The sequence below is a fragment of the Centropristis striata genome, chromosome 13 (assembly GCF_030273125.1).
Source record: "Centropristis striata isolate RG_2023a ecotype Rhode Island chromosome 13, C.striata_1.0, whole genome shotgun sequence".
Classification (NCBI taxonomy): Eukaryota; Metazoa; Chordata; class Actinopteri; order Perciformes; family Serranidae; genus Centropristis; species Centropristis striata.
The window spans coordinates 35,821,709-35,848,286 of record NC_081529.1 but is presented as its reverse complement, the minus strand read 5'-3'; the positions used below and the strand labels follow the sequence as shown (position 1 = coordinate 35,848,286).

At 37.3% G+C, this 26,578-nt stretch overlaps 1 protein-coding gene across 3 annotated transcripts in view; it reads left to right on the top strand.

Annotated features, from left to right (window-relative positions):
* The window catches only part of rhot1a (ras homolog family member T1a), a 37,943-nt gene that overhangs the window by 6,452 nt on the left and 4,913 nt on the right, over positions 1-26,578 (top strand). The window contains exons 5-19 of one of the 3 annotated variants that reach the window (XM_059347133.1): positions 69-122; positions 278-330; positions 2,299-2,407; positions 5,184-5,285; positions 6,696-6,794; positions 6,962-7,070; positions 8,030-8,150; positions 8,933-9,017; positions 11,210-11,355; positions 12,441-12,541; positions 13,403-13,533; positions 14,883-14,966; positions 15,098-15,220; positions 16,561-16,763; positions 20,523-20,647. In XM_059347133.1, coding sequence (XP_059203116.1) covers positions 69-122; positions 278-330; positions 2,299-2,407; positions 5,184-5,285; positions 6,696-6,794; positions 6,962-7,070; positions 8,030-8,150; positions 8,933-9,017; positions 11,210-11,355; positions 12,441-12,541; positions 13,403-13,533; positions 14,883-14,966; positions 15,098-15,220; positions 16,561-16,763; positions 20,523-20,647 — 1,645 coding nt within the window. The remainder of the gene's footprint in view (positions 1-68; positions 123-277; positions 331-2,298; positions 2,408-5,183; positions 5,286-6,695; positions 6,795-6,961; positions 7,071-8,029; positions 8,151-8,932; positions 9,018-11,209; positions 11,356-12,440; positions 12,542-13,402; positions 13,534-14,882; positions 14,967-15,097; positions 15,221-16,560; positions 16,764-20,522; positions 20,648-26,578) is intronic. The other 2 variants (XM_059347134.1, XM_059347132.1) reach the window with 2 other exon arrangements.

The window sequence follows — 26,578 nt, the reverse complement described above, 5'->3', positions numbered from 1 at the left end:
GACATCTTGCCAACCTTTTTTTGTATTTGCAAATTATCATTAATTTATATTTCTATTTGTCTCGACAGGCGAATGTTATCTGCATAGTTTACTCAGTCAACAACAAGAAGTCCATTGAAAAGGTGAGCAGGTTTAAATACACAACTCCAGTATGTCTGGAGTCTGAAACAGGACGCTGCATCTGATCATCATCTTAATCTGAGAACATTAATTAGTGCTATTAATGAACGTTTGGCTGGCTGGCTGCAGTGTTTGATGTTGTGCTTTACTCCGCTAGGTGACAAGCCACTGGATTCCCCTCATAAATGACAGAACGGACAAGGACAGCAGGTGTGTGTTCATGTCACTTTAATAGATTGTAATAGATGTTGGTGTGTCTGTTGTTCCTGTAGTGACCACATTACTGAATTCAAATGACCCCAAAGGCTAAAGTGAGACTGGTGCTGCAACTAATGTGTATTTTTAATTCGCAAAACATCAGCAGATTGTTTTGTCAGGTGATTATTATTATTATTTTTATTGAGTGTACTTGAAAGAGCACACTATATACTATTCACTGGGCTTAATCCTAGATTTTATTCTTCTGTTTCTTTTTTTTCGAGAGTTTTGACTAACGGTTTTCAAATTATTCGGCAAAAACACGGCAAAAAAATCCCCCCAATGTAACCCTATGGAGAGGCTAGAGTGATGACATCATCGCTAGAGTGGAGAGGGAAAGAAAAGTTTGTCAAAAAATAAATTTGGAAACTGCGCTTGAGGCGGCAGATACCACTCTACAGAAATAATTTATAGATATAAACGTAGTAAAATGTGTCTCCTCCCTCTCATTGGTGTGGTAAAGCTGTCAGAGTTCTAGTTTGGGCGTAGGATGCACAGATGCGCACTTTTGTCAGTAAAAAACAAAACAAATCTATGCTCAAAATAGGGAAATATCACCAAAATCACTTCATTCTGTCTCTAAACCATCGTTGGGTTTTCACATTTCTGACGGTCTGATAAAAAACCCAACCCAGTGATCAAAAATTCCATCAAGAAAAATAACAAAATCTTTTAACTAGTAAAAACACCATAAAAGTCCAAATTAACAAGTTTTAAGTCGTAGCAGATATTTAAAAAGTGTGTGACGAATCATTTCATCTCCTGAATCAACTGAAAACGATCTTTGTTCCCCAATAAAACGATATTTAATTCTTTGTTAGAGTCTGACAGCCTCCAGTCAAACCAACATAACAAGTAAATAATCACTCATTGACTCCTACGGGACATTTAGAGTGGGCGTAGGACGCACATATGATCCACCAACACCACCCACAGCCTCATAGACCTCCATGGGGAAAAGGCGGGAACATTGCTAGAGGAAAGCAGAGCTACCAGTTTCTTCTGATCGCTCTAAAAAGACAATTCCTTAATTTTTCGTCACAAAACATATATGTAGACGTTCAGGAAGAACTCAGGACGCTCAAAGAGAAGTCGGATCAATGATAGGAATTATGGTTTTGCAAAATGTGCTTTCTGTTAGAGGGATACTTTTTAGCTGTTTTCCTGTCTATCTCATTGGTGTCAAATTTCACAGCAGCAGTTGATTTCAGTTGATCGCTCTGCTCTGATTGGTGGACGCCACCTGGCCCTGGTTGCTTAGCTACCAAAGCCTTTTTCTACTTATTGGTGTTTTATTGATACTTTTTTATGATTGAACTCTACTTTTGCTGCTGTTACGCTAAAAATGTTGCCATTATTGGACTGATGAATCTAATCACATGGAATATAAATAGACAGAAAATAGTTCTAGTTAGTTGTTGACTTCATCAAATGTCTTGTTTCGTTCCATCAGCACTCCAAAACCCAATATATTCAGTTTTTTAAAATTATTTTAAACTAGCAAATTCTCACATTGAAGAGGCTGCAAATGGAGAATTGCTCACAAATATGCAGGGTTTCTGCCGAAAAACTATCTTGAAAATACCATTTTTGTTTCTCAGTGCTCAGGCCCAGCATGCTGCACACAGTCGGAAACTTTTTTGTTGTTATTTGTTGTTGCTTTCTCTCGTTGTTGTTGATTTATTTTTGTATACTTTCTTGGGGTTTGAGGTGCTTTTTATAAGCCCATATAGGGTTTTTTAACCTCTCCTGCACTTACTATTCTTGTTTCATTTCTGTTTTTTGTAATCGTCCTTTCATATGGTGCACATAAATAAATACAAACTCTAAAATGACTCAGACAATAAATCTATTATGAAAAGTGAGTCAGTGTCTGATGGTGGCAGCTCTGTAATGTACTGACTAATGGTTCTGCTGCAGGGTTCCTCTGATCCTTGTGGGGAACAAGTCGGACCTGGTGGAACACAGCAGCATGGAGACCATCCTGCCAATCATGAACCAATACCAGGATATCGAGACCTGTGTAGAGGTAAGAGATCAATAAACACATGGTTCCCCTGTTAAAAGGTTTTTTTGAGGAGTTTTGTGACGGTCTAAGAACAGAGGGTGTCGTACCATGTACAGTCTGTGAAGCCCTTTGAGGCAAATCTGTGATTTGTGATTTTGGGCTATATAAATAAAATTGATTTGATTTGATATACAAACCTTTTGGTTCCCACCGAGGTCCCACCTAGTTAACCCTCTGGAGTGCACGAAAGCGCCGGAGCACGACTTCTTCATGACGTCAAAAAAAGACACAAAAATGACCAAAAAAGACACAAAATAACTAAAAAAAGACTCAACAACAGACACAAAATGACCATAAAAGACATGAAAAGACACAAAATGACTAGAAAAAATACACAAAATGACAAAAAGACACAAAATGACAAAATAAGACACAAGAAAAGACACAAAATTACTAGAAAAAAGACACAAAATGACGAGAAAAAAAGGCACAAAACGACCAAAAAAGACACAAAATAACTAAAAAAAAAAGACACGAAAAAAAAGACACAAAATGACTAAAAAAAGACACAAAATGACTAGAAAAAAAGACACAAAATGACTAGAAAAAAAGACACAAAAAGACAAGAAAAGGATTCAAAAATGGACAAAATAGTCCAAGACTCCATAGAGTTAAATGTCATAGAAAGTGCTTTGATGGAGCACTGGGGAGTGTTGATTTGGCAAATGAAATATGAAATCAATACTGGCGAGGCTGGCTGTGTGCAGGACATCGAGACCTGTGTAGAGGTAAGAGATCAATAAACACACGGGTATACAAACCTTCTGGTTCCCACCGAGGTCCCCACCCAGTTAAATGTCATAGAAAGGGCTTCGATGGAGCACTGGGGAGTGTTGATTTGGCAAATGAAATATGAAATCGATACTGGCGTTGGCCCCCAGCTGCTGCCAGGCTGCCGTCCAGCTCCTGGCTCCTCTTCCACTCTGGCGGAGTCATTAATAGATTTATTCCAGTGAACCCGGCGCTCCGAGGCCCGCCGACTGATGGACTGTGAGAGTGTTGAGAGGCTCGTCTGTCACGGAGGAAGCTGCCGTCCGTCGGCAGGACCGTGTCATTCAGATTTCCCTCGGTGGCAGGAGACGCCTCAGTCAGACCCTCCTCAGCTGGATCAGTTTACAGGTCAGAACAGGGACGTGAGGAGGACGTGAGAGGAGGCACATACAGAGTGGAAACAGTTGGGGTCAACACTCACAGCTGTGGAAGACATGAACCAGGAGCCCTGATCAGACTGCTTCAAGCTTCAAGCTGAGATATTTAGGCCTCTAACGTTTCACAACAGAGGTGTGATTGGGGGCAGGCGGTCAAGTTCAATTCAACTTTATTTGTAGAGCACATTTCATGCACAATGCAGACTCAATGTGCTTCACAATGGATATACATAATTACAGTTAAAAAAAACCCCCGAAAACAAACAATTTAAAAAAAAAATCAATTATGAATTAATTGAAGAGTGCAGGTAGACCAGCTATGCCATATTCACCACATACACACTTACTTACTCACACATGTGCACCCACTCCCACAACCACACATGCACACATGCACGCACACAGTTCAACCAAATGCTGTTGAAAAAAGATGGGTTTTTAATCTGTTTTTAAAAATGGCTACAAGTGATCCCGGCTCTGTAACGCCTTCGGAGGTTGTAACAGAGGCATAAAATTGGTGAGACTGTTCGAGCCATTAGCCGTGTTTCCTTTAGGGGAAAGTCTCAGGCCACGCCCTCTCTAAAGTCTCAGGCCACGCCCTCTCTAAAGTCTCAGGCCACGCCCTCTCTAAAGTCTCAGGCCACGCCCTCTCTAAAGTCTCAGGCCACGCCCTCTCAAAAGTCCGCCCACTCTGCGTGTCTCCATTACAAAAAAAGACCCCCAGAGGGATTTACGGGACGAGTAATTGCGACAGTTTCGACTGCGATCTGTGATCACATGCGTGACAGATTAAACACGGGAGACTCAGCTGTGGCCGCCGTCACTAACTGTGCACAACGTCCGCTGCTGATCATAAACAAAGCAGCATGGCTAATTATGCTCAGCGTCTCCACTGATCATAAACATAGTGATGGTGAATTAACCGGCATCACTAACTGTTCACAGAGTGTCTGGTGCTTGTTGTAAACAAACAGAGATCGCTAAGTGAACACCTCCTGCAGCAGCAGCACATACACACTGTACTGCTACAGAGCTAACTGTTAGCCTGTTAGCAATTTGCAGACTGGACACTAAGGGGTTAACGTCCCCTCTGGCTCTGCAGCTGGGAGAGACTGCTGCAGGAGGACTGGGCCGCTTCGACTCGTTCTTACTCTTATTAACGAGCCGCCCCCCGGTGGTTGGTACTTCCTAGTATTAGGATGTAAGTAAAAATGGAAGTGCAACGATATAAAAATACTCTATTAAAAGTCAAAGTCGTGCATTCAAAATCCTACTTAAAGTTAAAGTATGCAAGTAATGGAAAAATGTATGATACTAGATGTACTCATGCTGCACTTAAATGTCTGGTAAAGATAAGTTTACAGCTTTTTTTTTTAACACTTCTGGAGTGTTTCATTACTTTATAACACTGCATTTTATTTTATAGGCTCTTAATATATATACATTTTTTTATCTGCAACTTCACTATGCAATATTTTCCCTCCGAAATGTAGTGTAAGTGGTAAAAATACTGAAGTAAATTATTGTACTTAAGTACTGCACTGCAAGTGTTTGTAGTTTGACTCTTCCTGTGCCCTGTTTTCCCTCAGTGCTCTGCCAAAAACCTGAAGAACATCTCTGAGCTGTTCTACTACGCCCAGAAGGCTGTTCTCCACCCGACAGGACCCCTGTACTGCCCCGAGGAGAAGGAGGTGAGAGATATACACAACATACAGCACATTTTGACTTGTCTTAGTAGGAAAAGCACAGGAGTTAATAACGTTAATGAAGGCTCAGTTCTAGTCAAGCGTTACAGTAAACTGGAGCAGTGAGCCAGCCTGTATAAATACCTTTTTACATTTAGCGTTGAAGCTGTAAGGTACATAGTCGGCTGCTGACTCTGTATTAAGAGCCTCAGTGTTCTGAGAATGACAGAGTCATCAGAGCTGGGTCAACATCAGCAACTACCTCCACACTTTGACTCCTTAGGGTGTTTTTAGTATAATCTAACAGTCGGTACGTTTACATGACACTTGAAAGAAAACAAATTATTGCCTTAATCTGACTATAACTGGACAACTGAAGTGCATGTAAACGTGTTAGTCCGACTGATGTCAGAGTTCTTCAACTCATTCGCCGGTCACATTAGCCGGTGGCATTAGCTGGTTATATTAGCTGGTTATATTAGCTGGTGGCGGTAGCCGGTCGCATTAGCTGGTTATAGTAGCTTGTGGCAGTAGCTGGTCGCATTAGCTGGAGGCAGTAGCTGTTCGCATTAACCGGTCACATTAGCCGGTGGCATTAGCTGGTTATATTAGCTTGTGGCAGTAGCTGGTCGCATTAGCCGGTGGCATTAGCCGGTTATAGTAGCCGGTCACATTAGCTGGTTATAGTAGCAGGTGGCATTAGCCGGGCACATTAGCTGGTTATAGTAGCCGGTGGCATTAGCCAGTCACATTAGCCGGTCGCATTAGCTGGTTATATCAGCTAGTCACATTAGCCGGTCGCATTAGCTGGTTATATTAGCTGGTGGCAGTAGCCGGTCGCATAAGCTGGTTATATTAGCCGGTCGCAGTAGCTGGTGGCAGTAGCCGGTCGCATTAGCCGGTGGCAGTAGCTTGTGGCATTAGCTGGTTGCAGTAGCAGCTCACAGTAGCCGGTCACATTAGCCCGTCGCATTAGCTGGTGGCAGTCGCTGGTCACATTAGCTGGTGGCAGTAGCTGGTCGCATTAGCTGGTGGCAGTAGCTGGTCGCATTAGCTGGTGGCAGTAGCTGGTCGCATTAGCTGGTGGCAGTAGCTGGTGGCATTAGCCGTTTAGTAGCGACGGCACAAAGTGTCGAACTGGAGGACACGTTCCCGTCAGTTATTAGATTTTCTCAGTTGCATGTAAACTGGGACAAGGACAGAAGTCTGACTAGAAGCACAGCTCGATTAAACTGTGCATGTAAACGCACTGAATAAACAAACCCGTATTGGCAGAAGCAAGTTGAGGTTTTGGAATTATAACTGGAGAGAAATAGTTTGATGCCAAATGCCAAAATGCTTTTCTGTTGATTTACATCTTTATGCATTTTATAAGCCCATGTAACCACCACAGTGATTTTCTTTCCTCTGTTCCAGTTGAAGCCCGCTTGCATCAAGTCTTTAACTAGAATCTTTAAAGTGTCTGACCTCGACAACGACGGCATCCTTAATGACAACGAGCTCAACTTCTTCCAGGTAAAAGTGTCAACATCATGTTCACGACTATTTAAGATTTCATCATGGTTTAAAGATTTCATCAGGAGTGAAACAGCTCGACTGGTTTAGAGGCAGGTTGAAACATGAACCAAACCTGCTTTCCCTATGACTCACATCAATAATTTGCTTATTGTGTTTTTCTACAGAGAACATGTTTCAATACGCCACTAGCGCCTCAGGCCTTAGAGGATGTAAAGAACGTGGTCAGGAGGAACATGGCCGATGGAGTCAAAGACAACGGACTCTCGCTCAAAGGTTCAAATCACTCTCCTGTTTCCATTTTCCTCCTCTTTCCTTCTTCACGTTCCCATTAGCCGGTGGCATTAGCCGGTCACATTAGCCGGTGGCATTAGCCGGTCACATTAGCCAGTGGCATTAGCCGGTGGCATTAGCCGGTGACATTAGCCGGTCACATTAGCCGGTGGCATTAGTCGGTCACATTAGCCGGTGGCATTAGTCGGTCACATTAGCCGGTGGCATTAGCCGGTGGCATTAGCTTAGATCTGAGAATTTCTATTACTCCCGCAAAGAAAACAAACAAACAACAACAAAACAAAACACTGAAGGCAGTTACAAGAACGTCCTCATCCAGTTTGCAACCTCTACTTTTTTAGCATATCATTTTTCATAATAAGCCTTTTTAACTTAACAATTGTTGTGCATGATTTCATTTCATGGCTGCAGTGATTCCATATTCTCCTTTACTTTTAATGCAGTGATACTTTGAATTGGTCCTTATCAGAGGTGTTTTACCTGGCAGGGCATGTGTACTGACCCTGACCTGAAACAACCCCTGAATACTTTGTGGAACTTTTTGATGAATTACTTTAAACATAAATTGTGATATTTTAAAATCAACTAAGTCTCTAAATTTGAGCGTTTCCAATCTGATATATGATAGTGATTCGCCTCTTTGCTTCCACAACATCTCCAACATTCTGTCTGATTGGAATATGACCTCTTTTTATATGGAGTGAAATAGGGAATGAGATTTTTCCATGAATATTCTCTCCAAAGTGGAGAATTTGTTGTTTTCCATGTTGTTCTCCTGTGGGATTATGATGTTGCCTTCAGTTTCCCATCTTGATTTTACATTGGAAGACTTATAAGATGTATAATTTTGAAATTATCTTAAAATGTTATCACTCACTCTTTGATGACAGTTCCTGACTGCTGACCCTTTCACTCTCCTGTCATTTTTTTTTTTTTTGCAGGCTTCCTGTTTCTGCACACGCTCTTCATCCAGCGAGGTCGACATGAGACCACCTGGACTGTTCTGAGGAGGTTTGGTTATGATGACGACCTGGAGCTCACACAGGAATACCTCTTCCCCATGTAAGTGTGTTTCTGATTTTATTTTGAAGGTACAGTGGTAGCAGGAAAGAGGTAGATGACTGAACGAGCTTTTACTTTGCTAAATCAGTAAAGTGTCCTGTTTATAATTAGTCGATCGTAAAAATAAAGGCTTTTATTTTGATAATCAGTGACTCGTGCAAGTAATATTGAATTTAAAAAATGTCAGAAATGCTGTCTTCTGCCTGTTTTTCTCTGTTTTATATTGTATTCAACTGATTTTATTTGGGTTTTTGATTGATAAAAGAAATTTTAAGACATCATCTTGGACTTTTAGAAACCGATATGGACATTTTTCTTTATTTTCTGACATTTTATAGCTCAAAATATGTATTGTTTAATCTAGAAAATATCCTCTAATTATAATAATCAATAATAAAAATAATTGTTAATTGCTACCGTAGTTGCAAGTGTTTGTTATGATGAGTTGCAAAAGCAGTTTAAAAGCATTACAAACTAAGAAGTTTAATTTCAGTACCTGTATGCCAAATGCATCATTAACGCATGTTTTTTTAAAATAATATGTTTTAGGACTTCTACTGTTGATTATTTACTTTATCGAATCATTTGCAGATTAGTTTTTTGACTAGTTGTTTAACTGTAAACATGATCTAAATTCCCACAGCACAAGGTGGTACATTAAAACTGATTCTTTATTCAGTTTACAACCAAAAATGACAAAGAAAATCAGACTTTTGAAAGCAGATTGAGAGAGATCGTCTGTTCTGTTACATTACGAGTGTTTGTGTTTGTTTGTGTCTCAGGATAAAGATCCCCGCCGACTGCACCACAGAGCTCAACCACAACGCTTACCTCTTCCTCCAGAGTGTCTTTGACAAACACGACAAAGTGAGTTTGAATTTTAAACATGATCTTTGCTACTTTATTAAATGTATTTGTAAATATAGTTTATATTCTTAAGGATGAGCACTTTTCTGCTCAATTATTTAACCCTCTATGGTACACATTATGATGCCAGTTAGGGAAAAAAATGTTTGGAGTGTTTTTTTTGTCTTAAAATAGATAATAAATATAAAAAAATATATATATTATCTGAAGAAATGTTATAGTTTTTTTGTTTTTGTTTGTTGGTTTTTGGGGTTTGTTACCCGTACATTGTACCATAACGGTGCAAAAGTGAAAAAGAACGTTTTTAAAATTAATTTTAACATAATTTATTTAATAAACATGTGTCAAATATTCAGTGGCTTCAACAGGGAACAATACATAACATTTTAAATTTAAAAACATTAGAAAGGAACTTTTATAACCAGTTACTTGTCTGAATGTTGAAGACATTCATTTCAATGGGTCGGTTTTTCAACGGTTCAATGTTTCCTACAGGCAACATTCAAAGTGTATGAAACTATCAGAAATTAAGGTTTTCTCACCTTTCAGACCCCAAAACATGTGTAAAATTACCAAAAAAGACGCTAAATTACCCAAAAAATACCCCAAAAATTGCAAAATGACCCCCAAAAACATAAATTTACCAAAAAGATGCTAAATTACCCAAAAAAGACCAAAGAAGTCACAAAATGACTCCAGAAACATGTAAAATTACCAAAAAAAAGATGCTAAATTAATCAGTAGGAATATGTTTTTTCCAGATGGAAAAAGGCCAGGAAATTATGTTTTAAGTGTCTTTTTTTGTGGCGCAAAATGGCCACAAAAGCTGTTTCCTTTGGAAAAATTCTGCAAAATAGGGTTTCAATATGGCCTCCTGGAGGTCATGTGACAAATTAAAGCATTGCTATTGGTTCCCTATATTCTTCCCTCTTTTTTTAAAGTATCACATCACTCAAAAACATGCAGAAAAACATGCAAATTGTAGAAATTTCACAGGCCAAAATGGGGTAACACCGTAACATAGAGGGTCTAAGTGTATGAATGTATCAGAAATGAAGGTTTACTCACCTCTCAGACCCCAAAAAATGTGTAAAATTACCAAAAAAGATGCTAAATTACCCAAAATATACCCCAAAAATTGCAAAAGGATCCTCAAAAACATAAATTTACCAAAAAAGTCACAAAATGACTCCAAAAACATGTAAAATTACCAAAAAAGATGCTAATTTACCCAAAAAAGACAAAAAAAAGTCACAAAATGACTCTAAAAAACATGTAAAATTACCAAAAAAGATGCTAAATTAATCGGTAGGGATATATTTTTTCCAGATGGAAAAGGGCCAGGAAATGACGTTTTGATGTTTTGAGTAATTTTTTTGTGGCATAAAATGTCAAAGCTGTTTCTTTTTGGGAAAAGTCTGTAAAATAGTGTTTCAATATGGCCTCCTGGAGGTCATGTGACAGATTAAAGCATTGCTATTGGTTCCCTATACTCTTCCTTCTTTTTTTAAAGTATCACATCACTCAAAAACATGCAGAAAAACATGCAAATTGTAGAAATTTCACAGGCCAAAAATGGGGTAACACCGTAACATAGAGGGTCTAAGTGTATGAATGTATCAGAAATGAAGGTTTACTCACCTCTCAGATCCCAAAAAATATAAAAAATATACCCCAAAAATTGCAAAAGGACCCCCCCAAAATATAACATTACCAAAAAAAGATGCTAAATTACCCAAAAAAGACCAAAAAAAGTCACAAAATGACTCCAAAAACATGTAAAATTACCAAAAAATACACAAAATTCTCAAAAAAAGTCACAAAATTACTCTAAAAACATGTAAAATTACCAAAAAAAGATGCTAAATTAATCAGTAGGGATATGTTTTTCCCGATGGAAAAGGGCCAGGAAATGACGTTTTGATGTTTTGAGTGATTTTTTTTTGTGGCATAAAATGTCAAAGCTGTTTCTTTTTGGGAAAAGTCTGTAAAATAGTGTTTCAATATGGCCTCCTGGAGGTCATGTGACAGATTAAAGCGTTGCTATTGGTTCCCTATACTCTTCCCTCTTTTGCAAATTGTAGAAATTTCACAGGCCAAAACTGGGGCAACACCGTACCATAGAGGGTTAAAAGAATCTTGTCTTTAATGTGCATATTTGTGATTAAATGTGTGTGTGTGACATTTTCCAGGACCGAGACTGTGCTCTGTCTCCAGAGGAGGTGAAGGACCTGTTCAAGGTGTTTCCCTACATGCCCTGGGGTCCAGACGTCAACCACACGGTCTGCACCAACGACCAGGGCTGGATCACATACCAGGGATACCTCTCCCAGTGGACGTGAGACTTCACACTCACACACACACACACACACACACACTCCAGCATGGTTTAAATACACTCACACCTAGGGCTGTCACCATAGTAACATGTTCAACTCCATACCGATACTCAGGGAAATATTCAATACAATACCACAAGGATAAAAACAAAGACCCCAAAATTTAACAGAAATATTTTCTATTAACAAGAAAAATGCAACATGTATAAATGAACAGACATATTTTCCTTGTTGGTCAAACAGACGGTAGAGTCGCTGTGTGTGTTGCTGTTTGGTTTCTTTTCTCTGCTTCATTCTGGGACTTCAAGAGAGAAAATAACACTTTTCAGTCACCAACATTTATGTAAACTTATTAACTCTATGCTTGTGTATACACTGTACTAAATTATTCTGTAGTCATTTCATTTTACTTAATATATTGGATAAAATGTATTAAATATAAATGCGTCCTTGATTTTGAGGCAGTTGTTTAAGTAACTTTAATATAAAAACGTTTGAGATAGAATCTACTTATTCTGATCACTTTAAATATAATCTTTATGTTTATTTAATTCGAAATCAAGAGAATTTTGAATGAATCCAACACAATAGAATTAATCTGTTTTTAATTGACAGGCACTTCCTGTTAAGTTATTAACTCAACTTGTAACGTAGTTAGATTTAATTAATAATATTGCGTGCAATCTGTTGCCTCAATTTTATTGAGTAGCTATTGTTTGTTTTGTTTACAGTGTACTGACACTGTGTCAATTAACATAATATGGGCATACTACGTGCCTGATTTATTTATTTATTCATTTATTTACATTGTTTATAATCATTAACGTGACGTTAGCCTTTAATTGCTAGCTGCGGCTAACGGCTAATAATAACACGGCTAACATTAATGCTACGATAACATCAGTAATAGTTCAGTTTGAAACTTTTAAAAATGAGTATCGTATTTGGATACAATGTTTTAGTATCGATACTTTTGACCCTGTTCACTAAAGTAGGACACACATTATGTAGAATATAAAGATCATTTTACACAGATCTGTCTTTCTGTTGACTCATTATCACTTGTGTGTGTTTTCTCTGGTAGGTTAACAACATATTTAGATGTCCAGCGTAGTTTGGAGTATTTAGGTTATCTCGGCTACTCCATCATCTATGAACAGGAGTCCCAAGCTGCTGCCATAACAGGTAAGATCAAAGAAATCTGTTTATGTATTTTGATGGACTAATAAAAGTGAGTAATTTGATTTTGGACTTATTTCTGTAGAATAAAAATACAATTACTGTGCAGAACTGTTTACTACCTTTTAACCCTTGTGTAGTCCTCCCGTTATATGAATTGTATAATGACAAATTATATGAAAATTACATAAAAAATATGAAAATTATATATTAATTTTGTTGGTCTTGAGTTGCCTTAAAAGGTGAAAAAAAAAGTTGGTAATATTTTTTTTCTACATGTTCTAAAACTTTTATTTTTGCTGGCATCCAAATGTTTTCAAAACATAAGTTTCACTAAAAGTTGACATAACCTACTGTAACCTAGTGTATTCCCATCAAGAAATTATTATTTCACTATAACTATTGAAAAGAATATTCAGGTTTTATTACTTTTTTTCTCTTGAAATGAGGCCTACTGTTGTATAATTGACTAAAATTGACCAATAATATGGGAAAAAAAAGTCCTAAAACCAGTCTGATGTCATGGGGACCTTTTTGACCCCTGAGGACCATGGCTGCTATAAAAATGTATAAAACACTTAAAAATAAATGTATGAAGAAAGTAGAAATGTATATAATCTATAAAGGATGCAGAGGGGCACATATGCTGAAAATTTCAAGAAATTCTATGGAAGTTAACGCCTACCTTATTAATGCTATGATAAGTGATTTGGGGTCAAAAAGGACCTCAGGAGGGTTAATCTTCTGGATCTTTTGGAAGTTTTATTTACATTCAAAGTTGGATACAAAAGAAATAGATTGACTGCACGTTGCCATTTAACATTGTTGTCCTCATGTTGGATAAATTTGCATTCCTTGTTGTTTCAGTAACACGGAACAAACGCATCGATCTGCAGAAGAAACAGACGCAGCGCAGCGTCTTCCGCTGCAACGTGTTGGGGGCTCGAGACAGCGGCAAGAGCGGCTTCCTCCAAGCTTTCCTGGGGAAGAACCTGCAGGTCAGAGACAAACTTTTCATGTTTGTGCTTAGATGACTTGATTATATTTAGAGACCTCATGCATTTATTAGTGGAAGTGGAGGAAAAAAGCTCCTTTTTTCACTTTAAAAGTACTATACACGACTGCCTCTAGACTAATTATCCACAGCGTCTCCACTGATCATAAACATAGTGATGGTGAATTAACCGGCATCTCTAACTGTGCACAGAGTGTCTGGTGCTTGTTGTAAACAAACAGAGATCGCTAAGTGAACACCTCCTGCAGCAGCAGCACATACACACTGTACTGCTACAGAGCTAACTGTTAGCCTGTTAGCACATACACACTGTACTGCTACAGAGCTAACTGTTAGCCTGTTAGCACATACACACTGTACTGCTACAGAGCTAACTGTTAGCCTGTTAGCACATACACACTGTACTGCTACAGAGCTAACTGTTAGCCTGTTAGCACATACACACTGTACTGCTACAGAGCTAACTGTTAGCCTGTTAGCACATACACACTGTACTGCTACAGAGCTAACTGTTAGCCTGTTAGCACATACACACTGTACTGCTACAGAGCTAACTGTTAGCCTGTTAGCAAATACACACTGTACTGCTACAGAGCTAACTGTTAGCCTGTTAGCACATACACACTGTACTGCTACAGAGCTAACTGTTAGCCTGTTAGCACTGTGCTACTGTGCACCTCGTGCCTGATGCCCTAAGGCAGGGGTGTAAAACTCTGGCCCGCGGGCCAAATTTGGCCCGCAGTGTAATTTTATTTGGCCCGCGAGGCAATAGCAAATTATTATATTATTATTGTACTACAAAAGCTGACCCTCCGGTAAAAAGTTTATTTGATCAATGTTGGCCCGCGATTTTATTCAAGTTTTAAATTTTGGCTCCCATGTGTATTTGAGTTTGACACCCCTGCCCTTAGGTGAAGAGCTGGCTTAGATCTTGGGGGGTGAAAAAGAAAAGGGTTGGGAATCACTGCCTTAAAGTTCCTGTTTTGCTTGTAATGCTTGCAACAAATTTTACTTTATTCACCTCGGAGTAGACCAACGACCAGATGACAAATTGTCAATGTGAGTTCTTTGGAAGTTGAGTAAAAAACTCTGGCTGTTTGACAGAAGTGGAGCAAAGACAGTTTGCAGAAAGTGTCTGTTTTCTCCATTTTTTTTTGCTTTTTTGTTTTGTTTTTTATTTATTCATCTATTAATATTTAAACCTGTTTTTTTTACTTGCTTGCATGTTCGAAATAAAGACAATCAATCAATCAAAAAAGCCGGGGTCAAAGGTAAACATGTAAACAGCCCTGACTGGTGCCTTTTATTGACCTTGTTTGTTTTCCACCACAGACACAGAGGCGGATCAGAGAAGACCACAAGTCCTTCTACGCCATCAGCACCACCTACGTCTACGGCCAGGAGAAGTACCTGCTGGTAGGAGCTCACTGCTTCTGTTTCTGGATTACTGTTATATAATCTGCTGTTTCACATCTGACAGTATCAGAACGAGTCCTCTGTGCAGATGGAGGATTAATCCTTTGCTCTCTGTCTCTGCACGCCACCAGCTCCACGAGGTGATGCCAGACTTTGACTTCCTGTCGGAGGCCGACCTCGCCTGCGACGTGGTCTGTCTGGTGTACGACGTCAACAACCCACGCTCTTTTGAATACTGCGCCAAAGTGTACAAGGTAGGATTCAGAAAATGGATATTTTTATCTAGGAATCATTAAAGGAAGTATCAAAATGACCAAAAAAAGACACAAAATTCCAAAAAAAAAGACACAGAATTACCAAAAAAGACAAAATTATTTAAAAAGACACAATATTATTAAAAATGTTGTGTCTTTTTAAAAAAATAATTTTGTGTCTTTTTTGTCATTTTGTGTCTTTAAAGTAATTTAGTGTTTTTTTCAGTCATTTTGTGTCTGTTTTTTGTAATTTTGTGTCTCATTTACAATGATGTCGAGAGTACAGAAGAAAACATGATGGAGAACAAACAACAACAGACAAAACACATGAAAAACATTAAAAACAGTTACAGTGTTTCCTATGTATCAGGAACCTGTAAATCTAAGAACAATTATGTTTTGTTTTGTTTTTAAGAAGGGAAATATCCTACATTGTATGAAACCTGTTGGCCTCAATAAAGTTAAAATAAAAATAAAAAAACAGTTTTAGTGAAAGGCAGTTATTGGTTATCATAGTTTTTAACTGGCCCAGAGTTATAATTGTGATGAGTTTGAGTGAATGTTGTCAGATGTTCCAGGTCGAAGCAGCAGAAAAACTGAAAGCAGTTTTTCCAAATTCAGTATTTGTCCGAGGAACATTGAGCATTAATCACTAGAGCAGGGGTCTCAAACTCAAATTACCTGGGGGCCGCTGGAGGCAGTATCAAAATGACCAAAAAAAGACACAAAATTACTAAAAAAGACACTAAATGACCAAAAAAGAAACAAAATTATTTTTAAAAAAGACACAAAATTACTAAAAAAGAAACAATTTTTTTTTTAAAAAGACACAAAATGACCCAAAAAATACACTAAATGACCAAAAAAGACAAAAAAATATTTAAAAAAAGACACAATTATTTAAAAAAAGACACAAAATTGTTAAAAAAAGACACAAAATTACCAAAGAAAGTAATTAAAGGGACCTTCCACACACAACACAGTAAAGTGCTATTCATATAAAACTCACATTAAACTTTCATATCAAAAGTTGCAAATTTACTACATTAAAGTGGCAAATCTACAAGAAAAAAAGTTGCAGATTTAAGCGAAAAAAGTGGGAAAAAACGACTTTTTTCTCACAGATTCACCACTTTAAATCTCATAAATCTGCAAAAAATTTTCTTGTAGAGTAATGACCCCCATCCCCAGGGTCCGTATGTTTTTTTTTGCACATTCTGGCTGTATGTAATATCCTCCAATATTCTCTAGGGTTGAAATTTGGAATTTGCAAGTATTTCAGTGAGTGCCCTATTAAGGTTTTAATCTAACCAGTGAAATTGTGTCCTTGTGTTCTGCAGCAATACTTCATAGACAGCAAGACGCCCTGCGTTGTGATCGCCGGCAAGTCTGACCTGCACGAAGTACGGCAGCACTACAGCCTCTCTCCCAACGAGTTCTGCCGTAAACACAAGCTCCACCCGCCCCAGGTCTTCACATGCAACACCACCGAGACCCCCAACAAGGACATCTACACTAGACTCACCACCATGGCCATGTACCCGTGAGTATTGACCCTCTAGTTGAACTCCACCTCTAGGAGTCCTACAGCCTTTTACACAATCTTCTCCTGTGTTTCCTGTCCACTTTCTCCTCTGGATGTGTGTCAGATAGGGGTGTGCCATATCGAATCGTTCACGATTATACCTGTAAAACAAATGCATATCATGATATTGGCAACATTCCTGCTTGTTGCCGTAGTAACGTAAAGGTTTCAATTAATGACCCAGACTGTGGCGGCTCCAGAGTCTCATGTGCTGCAGTAACGTCACATTTCAAGCTACTGAAGGTTTATCTGCACTATTCATAATATAATACCTCCTACCTGTCAGGATCAGTCCCGTCCCCACATCATCTCTCCATCTGTATCAGTCCCGTCCCCACATCATCTCTCTGTCTGTATCAGTCCCGTCCCCACATCATCTCTCTGTCTGTATCAGTCCCGTCCACACATCATCTCTCTGTCTGTATCAGTCCCGTCCCCACATTATCTCTCCGTCTGTATCAGTCCCGTCCCCACATCATCTCTCTGTCTGTATCAGTCCCGTCCCCACATCATCTCTCTGTCTGTATCAGTCCCGTCCCCACATTATCTCTCCGTCTGTATCAGTCCCGTCCCCACATCATCTCTCTGTCTGTATCAGTCCCGTCCCCACATCATCTCTCCGTGTGAACTAAATCCTATCAACTTGTCCGGGCCGTCAGAGGTCCAAACAGTCCAAACACACTGCTGCATTATGTCGTTTGTTAGCCGCGAGCTAACATTAGCTAACAATTATAGTTGTATTAATCACAAAAAGCTACTATTACTTCCTGTCGCTAAAAAAATGCAGCTTTCAAAATAAGAGCACAGTGTGTTAAATCCACCACAGAATTTACATGAACACTGTCAAAATTAGATGCCTTAAATAAAACATACAAGAACCTTTATTCTCCTTTACAATATTTCATTAAAATATGCAACAATAAGATCAGTGTATATGATGGAATAGTGGCATTAGAATGTATGAGAGGCTCCAAATTTGGGCTTTTATGAAAAAAGATTTGGGGATGCCCCCGGACCCCCCCCCCCCCCCTAAAAATGTGAGGTGTTTGCTCACATTTAGCTCTCAAAGTGGATGAGACTGATGAAATTGTACTTTAAAATGTACAAAATTTCCCCCCTAGATGGTTATTTTTGATTATTTGCCAATACTCAAGAGTCAAGAGTATTATTTTTAGTTTTATTTATTCATACAGACTAAAAAAAATCAGATTTTCTCTATAATTTAAGTATTTTATAATATTGTCAAGAATATCGTTATTGCAAAAATACCCTGAAATATCGTGATAATCTTTTAGGGCCATGTCGCCCACCCCTACCATACACCTCTATGGGTCATACAACCTTATACACAATCTTCTCCTGTGTGTGCGTGTCCACTTTCTCTCCTGGATGTGTGTGTCAGACAGTGTCCAACAGTATTAAAAGGTTACAGCTTTAGTGTTGTAGGTGTGTGTGTGTGTGTGTGTGTGTGTGTGTGTGTGTGCCATCATGCAATCCCTGCCTGAAACTCTTGTAGGTCAGTTTCGTGACCTTATAGGGCCTGCAGGGTGTCTTAATTCCTCTGGGTTTTCTAATCAGATTAGATCTCAGAGTAGATTAATTGGCGCTCGGCTGGACGTGCCCACTTAATCTCATTGTAGCAGGACAGAAATCCTATTTGTCTACATTTGAATTAATTAGCATTAGAGCTGCTGCTCTCCGACTCAAACACTGAACAGATGATTCACAGTCTAGTTGTTTAAAGGGACAGGTTGGGTTTTTTGAAGTGGGGTTGTATCAGGTACTTTAACATAGTCCGTGTGTTATCTTATATTAGATGGCGATAAGGCTGCACAATTATGGCCAAAATGATAATCACGATTATTTCTGATCAATATTGTAATCACGATTATTAATCATGTTAGTTAACATTTGTTTTTTTATTGCACTGCTTTTAAACAAACAATAGGAACAGTTTTTAGTGTCTGGTGCTTGTTGTGAAAAGAAATAAATCTTGTTCTTAGTGGTGGTTTGCTGCTTAATATTTTTTATAGTGGTTCTACTTACAGTTTAGGGGAAATGGTCACAGAAAGGTTTTAGTGGTTGGAGCCAAAAATGCTTTTGTATTTAATTTTTTTTTTGTTTCTCCTCAGAATTGTTCATGTGTTGTTGTGACTGCTCCCTTCCTGACTTTCCAGGTTTCCTCTCCTTGTGATTTTTCTCCTTTAACCCTTTGATGCTCAACATATTTTAACCTCTTCTAATGCTCAACATGGTCTAAAATGACCCTCATTCATTCCCTTCATGTTATTTAATGCTGCTGTGTGTTTCTGTGCTCTATCTTTTGATATCAACTTATTTTATGATTGAATATTCCAAGTATTCTTTAAATATCTTGTTTTTGATAACAACAGATCATTATTTCCATTTTGCCTCTCATACTTTATGAAGAAAAAACAGTTTCTGTACTTTTACTTAGCCAAGAAGTTAGCTAAGTAGTTAGCTTCGAAAGCTACTTAGCCAAGAAGTTAGCTAAGTAGTTAGTTTCGAAAGCTACTTGGCCAAGAAGTTAGCTAAGTAGTTAGCTTAGCAAGCTACTTAGCCAAGAATTTAGCTAAGTAGTTAGCTTAGCAAGCTACTTAGCCAAGAAGTTAGCTAAGTAGTTAGCTTGGCAAGCTACATAGCCAAGAAGTTAGCTAAGTAGTTAGCTTAGCAAGCTACTTAGCCAAGAATTTAGCTAAGTAGTTAGCTTTGAAAGCTACTTAGCCAAGAAGTTAGCTAAGTAGTTAGCTTAGCAAGCTACTTAGCCAAGAATTTAGCTTAGTAGTTAGCTTAGCAAGCTACTTAGCCAAGAATTTAGCTAAGTAGTTAGCTTAGAAAGCTACTTAGCCAAGAAGTTAGCTAAGTAGTTAGCTTTGAAAGCTACTTAGCCAAGAATTTAGCTAAGTAGTTAGCTTAGAAAGCTACTTAGCCAAGAAGTTAGCCAAGTAGTTAGCTTAGCAAGCTATTTAGCCAAGAAGTTAGCTAAGTAGTTAGCTTAGCAAGCTACTTAGCCAAGAAGTTAGCTAAGTAGTTAGTTTGGCATGCTACATAGACAAGAAGTTAGCTAAGTAGTTAGCTTTGCAAGCTACTTGGCCAAGAAGTTAGCTAAGTAGTTAGCTTAGCAAGCTACTTAGCCAAGAAGTTAGCCAAGTAGTTAGCTTAGCAAGCTATTTAGCCAAGAAGTTAGCTAAGTAGTTAGCTTAGCAAGCTACTTAGCTAAAAAAAGGATATGGGTCATTTTGACCCATGTTGTGCATTAGAAGAGTAGTGACACAAAAAGGGATTTTATTCAAAAATGAATAAAGGAAAACATAAAATTAGGATGTATGATGATCAAAAACAAACTAATTGAGGAAAACCTGGAATACTGAATGATGAAAATAATTTATTGCAAAGATATAGAACATAAAAACTCATTCATATCGGGTCACTTTAGACCATGTTGTGCATCAAAGGGTTAACTTTATACTTTGAAAGTTTATTACAGATGATTCTTTGCCAATATTTAGTTTTATTAAGTGAAGCATTTGAATGGTAGTCGTGCAGGTTTCAGCTCCTTTTTCCTCAGGTCCTTTGATGTAGCCTAGTGGTTTAAATCCTCCTCCTCTACCTCCTCCTCCTCTCTTTGTCTGTTGTTTAGTGCGTGTTGTCTTTCTGTGGTGGTGAATACACGCATTTCTGTGTGTCTCTCCGCAGCCACGCCCGTCTCCGCTGCATGTGTGCCTCCAACAGGTGCACCTATTGCCTGTGTCAGAACCTCCTGAAGCTGGAGCTGCTGCGCAGCATTAAGGCCCAGCTCCGCAGGGTCCTGTTCAACAGGTTCATTCATAGACCAGCTCTAGTCTTTAACATAGACTCCTTCCCCCTCCTGCTTCTCCTCCTCCCTGTGTCTCTCAGAGAGGCTCCTGTTCTCCCCCTAGCTCTCTAACTCTGGTGATGGTGACAGCCCCATGCTGTGCTGCAGCGCCCCCCGGTGGTCAGGTTTATACTGCATATCCACGCAGGGAGAAGGAATATTACATGTGATGGTTGGGATGATTTGGGCCAAACATGTTGTTTAAAACTACTTGGTGTTGAGACGGCGGGCCGAATAATACAAAATTATATTTTCCTCTAATGTATTTTAAATTAGAATTATAAATACTATAATTTTCAGTTTAACCTGACCGTATTTATGTGTGTTCAGGGTTGGTACGGGTGCTTGAAATCCTTGAAAATGCTTGAATTTAAATGTTGTATTTTCAAGGATTTTGGATTAAGTGCTTGAAATTCTTCCTGTATTTCTCTTGCAATCTGACTATATCCATCTATAGACTATAGATAATCACATGTTTAATATAAAAAATAATGAGTAGCCTATCTGAAATGAAGAGCGTTCCTCCTAAAAGTGTAACACCATCTCTGTTGGTTTGGTTCAGTGAAATCTCCCCTTTTAGTTTGTAAGAACTCATCTAAAACATGCAATTTAAAACAGGTGTAAGATACTGGAAACGCTGGAAAATTGAGCTTGAAAGTCCTTGAAAAATGGTTGAATTTGACCACTGCTGAAGTGTAGGAAGTGTGTTTGTTGTTGTTTATCTGGCGCCTGGTGGTGATGTTGTGTTGTGGTCTCTGCTGCAGCTCCAGCCGGTCCAGCAGCTCTCTGTTCACTCTGCTGTGGCAGCTAACACGCAGGCTGCTAGCCAGGGAGGTGACGAGTGAGATAATATGTGTGGAAAATGCAAAATGCATGATGTTATTTGCTTGTGCACGTTAACTCCTAACAGGAACTCCCAAACATAACACACACACACACACTACAGGCCAAAAGTTTGAAAGCAAGATCAAATTTGTGCAAAAAAGATCCTCATTGCTAAACTTTGCAACAAGATAAAGCTGATTATTGTATAAAGAGTGACTTATTAGAACACATGTTGACTCTAATTATCAGGTCTTTGGGTTTTTATTGCTTAGACTTTGTGTTTCCTTCTTTCCTTAATGTATAAATCTGAACTCTTGTTTCTTGTGTCACAGATATGAACACAGTTGAGATTTATTGGCATTTTTGGATCCAAACTCTCAAAAGACAAAGAGATAAAGTGAATAATGCAAACTGGGATTAGTTTTTTTTAAACTTTTGAACGGAAAATGGTTCAATTCAATAAAGGTAAAGTCCAAAAATAATCCAAACATCCAAAGAATACACACTGGTTTTTAAGAAATCCATGTGTACAGAACATTTAATTTGCTTCATAACTTTTGGCCTGTAGTGTAAACGTTGTAAAATGGCAAAACATTTTCATTTAATTTAGAGAAATAGATCATTTACACTTTCTACTGTATCATCATGTCTATAAGGGATTATAAACACACTCATAAGACAATACAATGCATTTATATTACTGTTTATAATCCTGTATGAGGACTTATAACAAGGTTCATAAAGTATTATAAGACATATATTGGTTGTTTTATGAATGCTTTTATAACTTATACTGTCTTATGAATGTTAATATAGACATGAACCTTTATAGAGAGTGTTAGTGGTAATGTAAAAAATGGACATCTCTTGATTTATATATTTGTAAAGAATGTTTTTATAAAAGGTGACAATACTTTAAAGTAAGTGTTGAACACCATATCCATGCTGTTCAGCCACTTAATCAATCAAAAACGAAATATATTTTTAGTTTTGTGTGGTTAAAAATGAATTCCAGTTGTGCATTTTAACGATGAAGTGTTAAAAAGTGACCTTTGACCCTTCTAGAGCTGCTTGCTCCCTCCTGGCCTGCCGTGGATATGCAAACTGTAAATCTTGACTAACGGGCGTTTGTTTTAATTGAATTTGCACAGAGAATGAGACAAATCAGCAGATTTCTCTGGTTTGTGCTTCATTCAAACTGAAAACCTCATCGAAAATCTGCATGTTTCATATGTGATTTCTGTTCAGTCACATAGAAAGTATTAAAATTCTTCCTGTCTGTTAGTTTAAATCAGAAGTTCTCAACCTTTTTGAGTCTCGACCCCCAACCTAACATGCATGTTAGACACAGTTCAGATCAGATAAACTCAGTTGATTCGACGAATTTTGGACAAATAATGAAGCAGACAACAACTAAAACATCTCTCTGTCTGTGCATTTATATATATTTTTTATATTTTATTGTTCCTTTTAATCTAAGTGCTTTGCTATCAGTCTAAAGGTCCATTCTGACCTCCTGAGTGTGTAACAGTTAGCTTCAAGACAGAGACTCCTTGGAAAGTAACAACTTGATACTTTGGGATTTGTCAGAAAAGACACAAAATTACCCAAAAAAGAATCAAATTGACCACAAAATGATAAAAAAAAAAAGACACAAAATTACCAAAAATTACATAAAATTAAGCAAAAAAAGACCATAAAATGACCACAAAAAGACATAAATTGACCAAAAAAGACACAAATTGACCAAAAAAGACACAAAATGGCCCAAAAAAAGACACAAAATTACTAAAAAAAAAAGACACAAAATGACCCAAAGAAGACACAAAATGACCAAAAAAGACACAAAATAACCCAAAAAAGACACAAAATTACCCAAAAAAACTACATAAAATTCAGCGAAAAAGGACTCAAATTGACCAAAAAAGAAACAAAATGACTAAAAAAAGACACAAAAGGACCAAAAAAGACACTAAATCACCCAAAAAGAATCAAATTGACCACAAAATGATAAAAAAAAAAAAGACACAAAAAGACCAAAAAAATACGTAAAATTAAGCAAAAAAGGACTCAAATTGACCAAAAAAGACACAAAATTGGCCCAAAAAACAACAACAAAAAGACTAAACACATGAACACTTTAACACAGTGGAGACAGAGCTGACTTCCTAAATGATTTGTTGACCTCCAGAAATCATCTCGTGACCCCAATAAGGTTGAGAACCGCTGGTTTAAACAACCATCAACCAGTGTTTGATTTACTCTCTGTGATGTTTTCAGTCTCCCTTTTCGTCCTCATTTCTTCATTCTTTAACACTGAAGTCTACACTTACAGGGGGCGCTTTATTTTGAAAGGCACAATTGTGCACGCGCTAAAATAAAACCTCTCCCCGTTTCCTGCAGGTTTAGACTTCATCAATGTAACATTTTAAAATCAAAATGTGTTTCGTTGATGTTTAAAGTGATTGTATTGTGTCATTTCATCCTCTTTTCCCCTTGTATCTTGTATTTCCTGTCTTTGTGTTGTTGTTTTTCCTTTCACTCTTCAGGTGTTGGTCCACACGTGTGTGGCTGCCGCTCCTCCTCTTCCTCCTGCACGTCTTCACTTTCTGCTAACCTGCTGTTATGTTGCATGACTCACCTGTTGTCTACCTGTGTGGTTAACCCCCGGCATGCCTCGGTCCTCTGCAGTAAAGAGAGAGAGCTTGGTGGTTAGAAATAGAAAAAGGAGGTTTATTATTGAAGCATAACAGGGTTTGAATGGCTGTTTATTATTATGGGGTTGCATTGGGTACAAGTGTGTTGTGTGTTTGCTGATTTTTGGCAAATAAGTGTTGTTGTTTTTTGTTTGTTTTTAGCTCATGTGATGTACAGGTACATCTAAAAAAATGAGGATATTGTGAAAAAGGTCAATATTTTATGTCGGTTATTAAAGAAAGTGAAACTTGAAATATTATGTAGATTTATTACACATAGAGTGAAATATTTCAAGCCTGTTTTTCTTTTAATTTTGATGATTCTGGCTGAGAGATAATGAAAAACACAAACTCAGTGTCTCAGAAAATTAGAATATTGTGAAGAAGTTTGAGGGTTTTTTTTCTCGTAAATTAAATTTGTGATTTTTTTTCTTGTAAAGTTATGATTTTTTTTCTTGTAAATTTATGATTTTTTTTCTTGTAAATAAATGAGATTTTTTCTCTTAAATTTGTCATTTCAAAAAATTAGAATATTACATAAGATTAATTTAAAAAAAGGATATTTTAAACACAAATGTCAGGCTTCTGAAAAGTCTGTTCATTCAGAAAAAAATACAAATTTATGAAAAGAAAATCTAAAATTTGAGAAAAAGACAAATTTACAAGGAAGAAATGACAAATTTAAGAGAAAAAAATCACAAATTATTTGAGAAAAAAAATCACAAATTTAAGAGAAAAAAATGAAGACAAAAAAATATACATTTATGAGGAAAAAAAAATCTCAAACTTCTTCCAATATTCCAATTTTCTGAGACAGTTTTGTGTTTTCATTATCTCTAAACCAGAATCATCAAAATTACAAGAAAAAAATCACAGATTTAAGAGAAAAAAAACATAAATTTACAAGAAAAAAAATCAAAAAATTAAGACAAAAAAATCTCAAATTTATGATGAAAAATTCAAATGTACTAGAAAAAAATGACAAATTTAAGGGAAAAAATGACAAGAAAAACAGGCTTGAAATATTTCACTCTATGTGTAATGAATCTATATAATGTATGAGTTTCAATTTCTAAAATGACTGACAAAAAATATTGAACTTTCCACGATATTCTAATGTTTTGAGATGTCCCTGTAGAGCTTGTTGTTGGGTGTTTATGGACCCAGTCAGAGCTGAAGTTGCATCCAGCACTAACTCTTGTCTTGGAACTTTTCTAACCTTTGGGAGTCGTTGACTGTTATTAATAGCATGATATTAACGGGCCAGAGCTGCAGCCAGACGACCGACACACTGAACGCCCAGCCTGGTTTCTGAACTGGAGGTTGGTTGACTGGGTCAGATCATGTTGTTGTTGTTGTTTACATGGTATGACATCAGGCTGCTTGACTTTGGAAATAAGTCTAATCAAGATTATGTTGCTCAGTATTGAAAAAAATGCATTTATTCAACATAAATAGTGGATTTTCTTTACATACTTAAATACATATTATATAAATATGTCTATTTTAAAAAATAAAGATAAAAAATGAATAAAATAACTGTTAAATATATAAACATTTCAGTAAATAATATAAAAATACTCCAATTTATCTTTATTCATTAAGTTTTGGAGGTCCACTAACAATACATCTTGACTCAGAAAAACAAAAACAAATATATATCTTTATTTTCTTCATAATTGTTGGAAGGCAAAATTAGAATTGGAAAAATAAAATGTGTCTTTTTTTTTTTTTCCAGGCCCTAGTAGAACAATATGCAATATTTAAATTACTTTTAAATGTCAGTCAGCAAAATTTAAAACAACAATAACAAAATTGTGTCTCAGGCCACAAATTATTTATATAATATTAAGCAATTTATTTAGTTTTTTCTCTTTAATTTGTTAACAATCAAAAAATGATACTTTGTATATTAAGTATATGACAAGTACCAGAAAACCTGTAAAATAATAAAAGGTTCCAGCAGCAAAGAAAGTAGAAAAAACTGTCAAACTGAATGAATTAGAGATCAACTTAGAACAAACTTACATCTTTTACAATTTATTTCATTTGATGAAAAAGAGATTCACTCTGGTGTGTGTGTGGCTTTGATTTGTGTCCTTGTTTGAAGCGTGTGAAATGCAGTCGTGGTTGAGTTTGTACCGTTTTTTGTGGGTTTTTTGTGGTGATTGAACTTCCTCTCAGACAGGTAGAGCTGGGTGATATGCATCAGATCAGATATCAACTCCAATTATATAACGCTATATTTTAACCTAAAATAGCAAAATCTTCACCTGCCCAAAAGATCGAAAGATTAGTAATACAGGAAAAAAACTGGGATGGAAGTCAATATTAGTTAATGGAATAGTCAAACTGCAAATTAAGAAAACACAGTG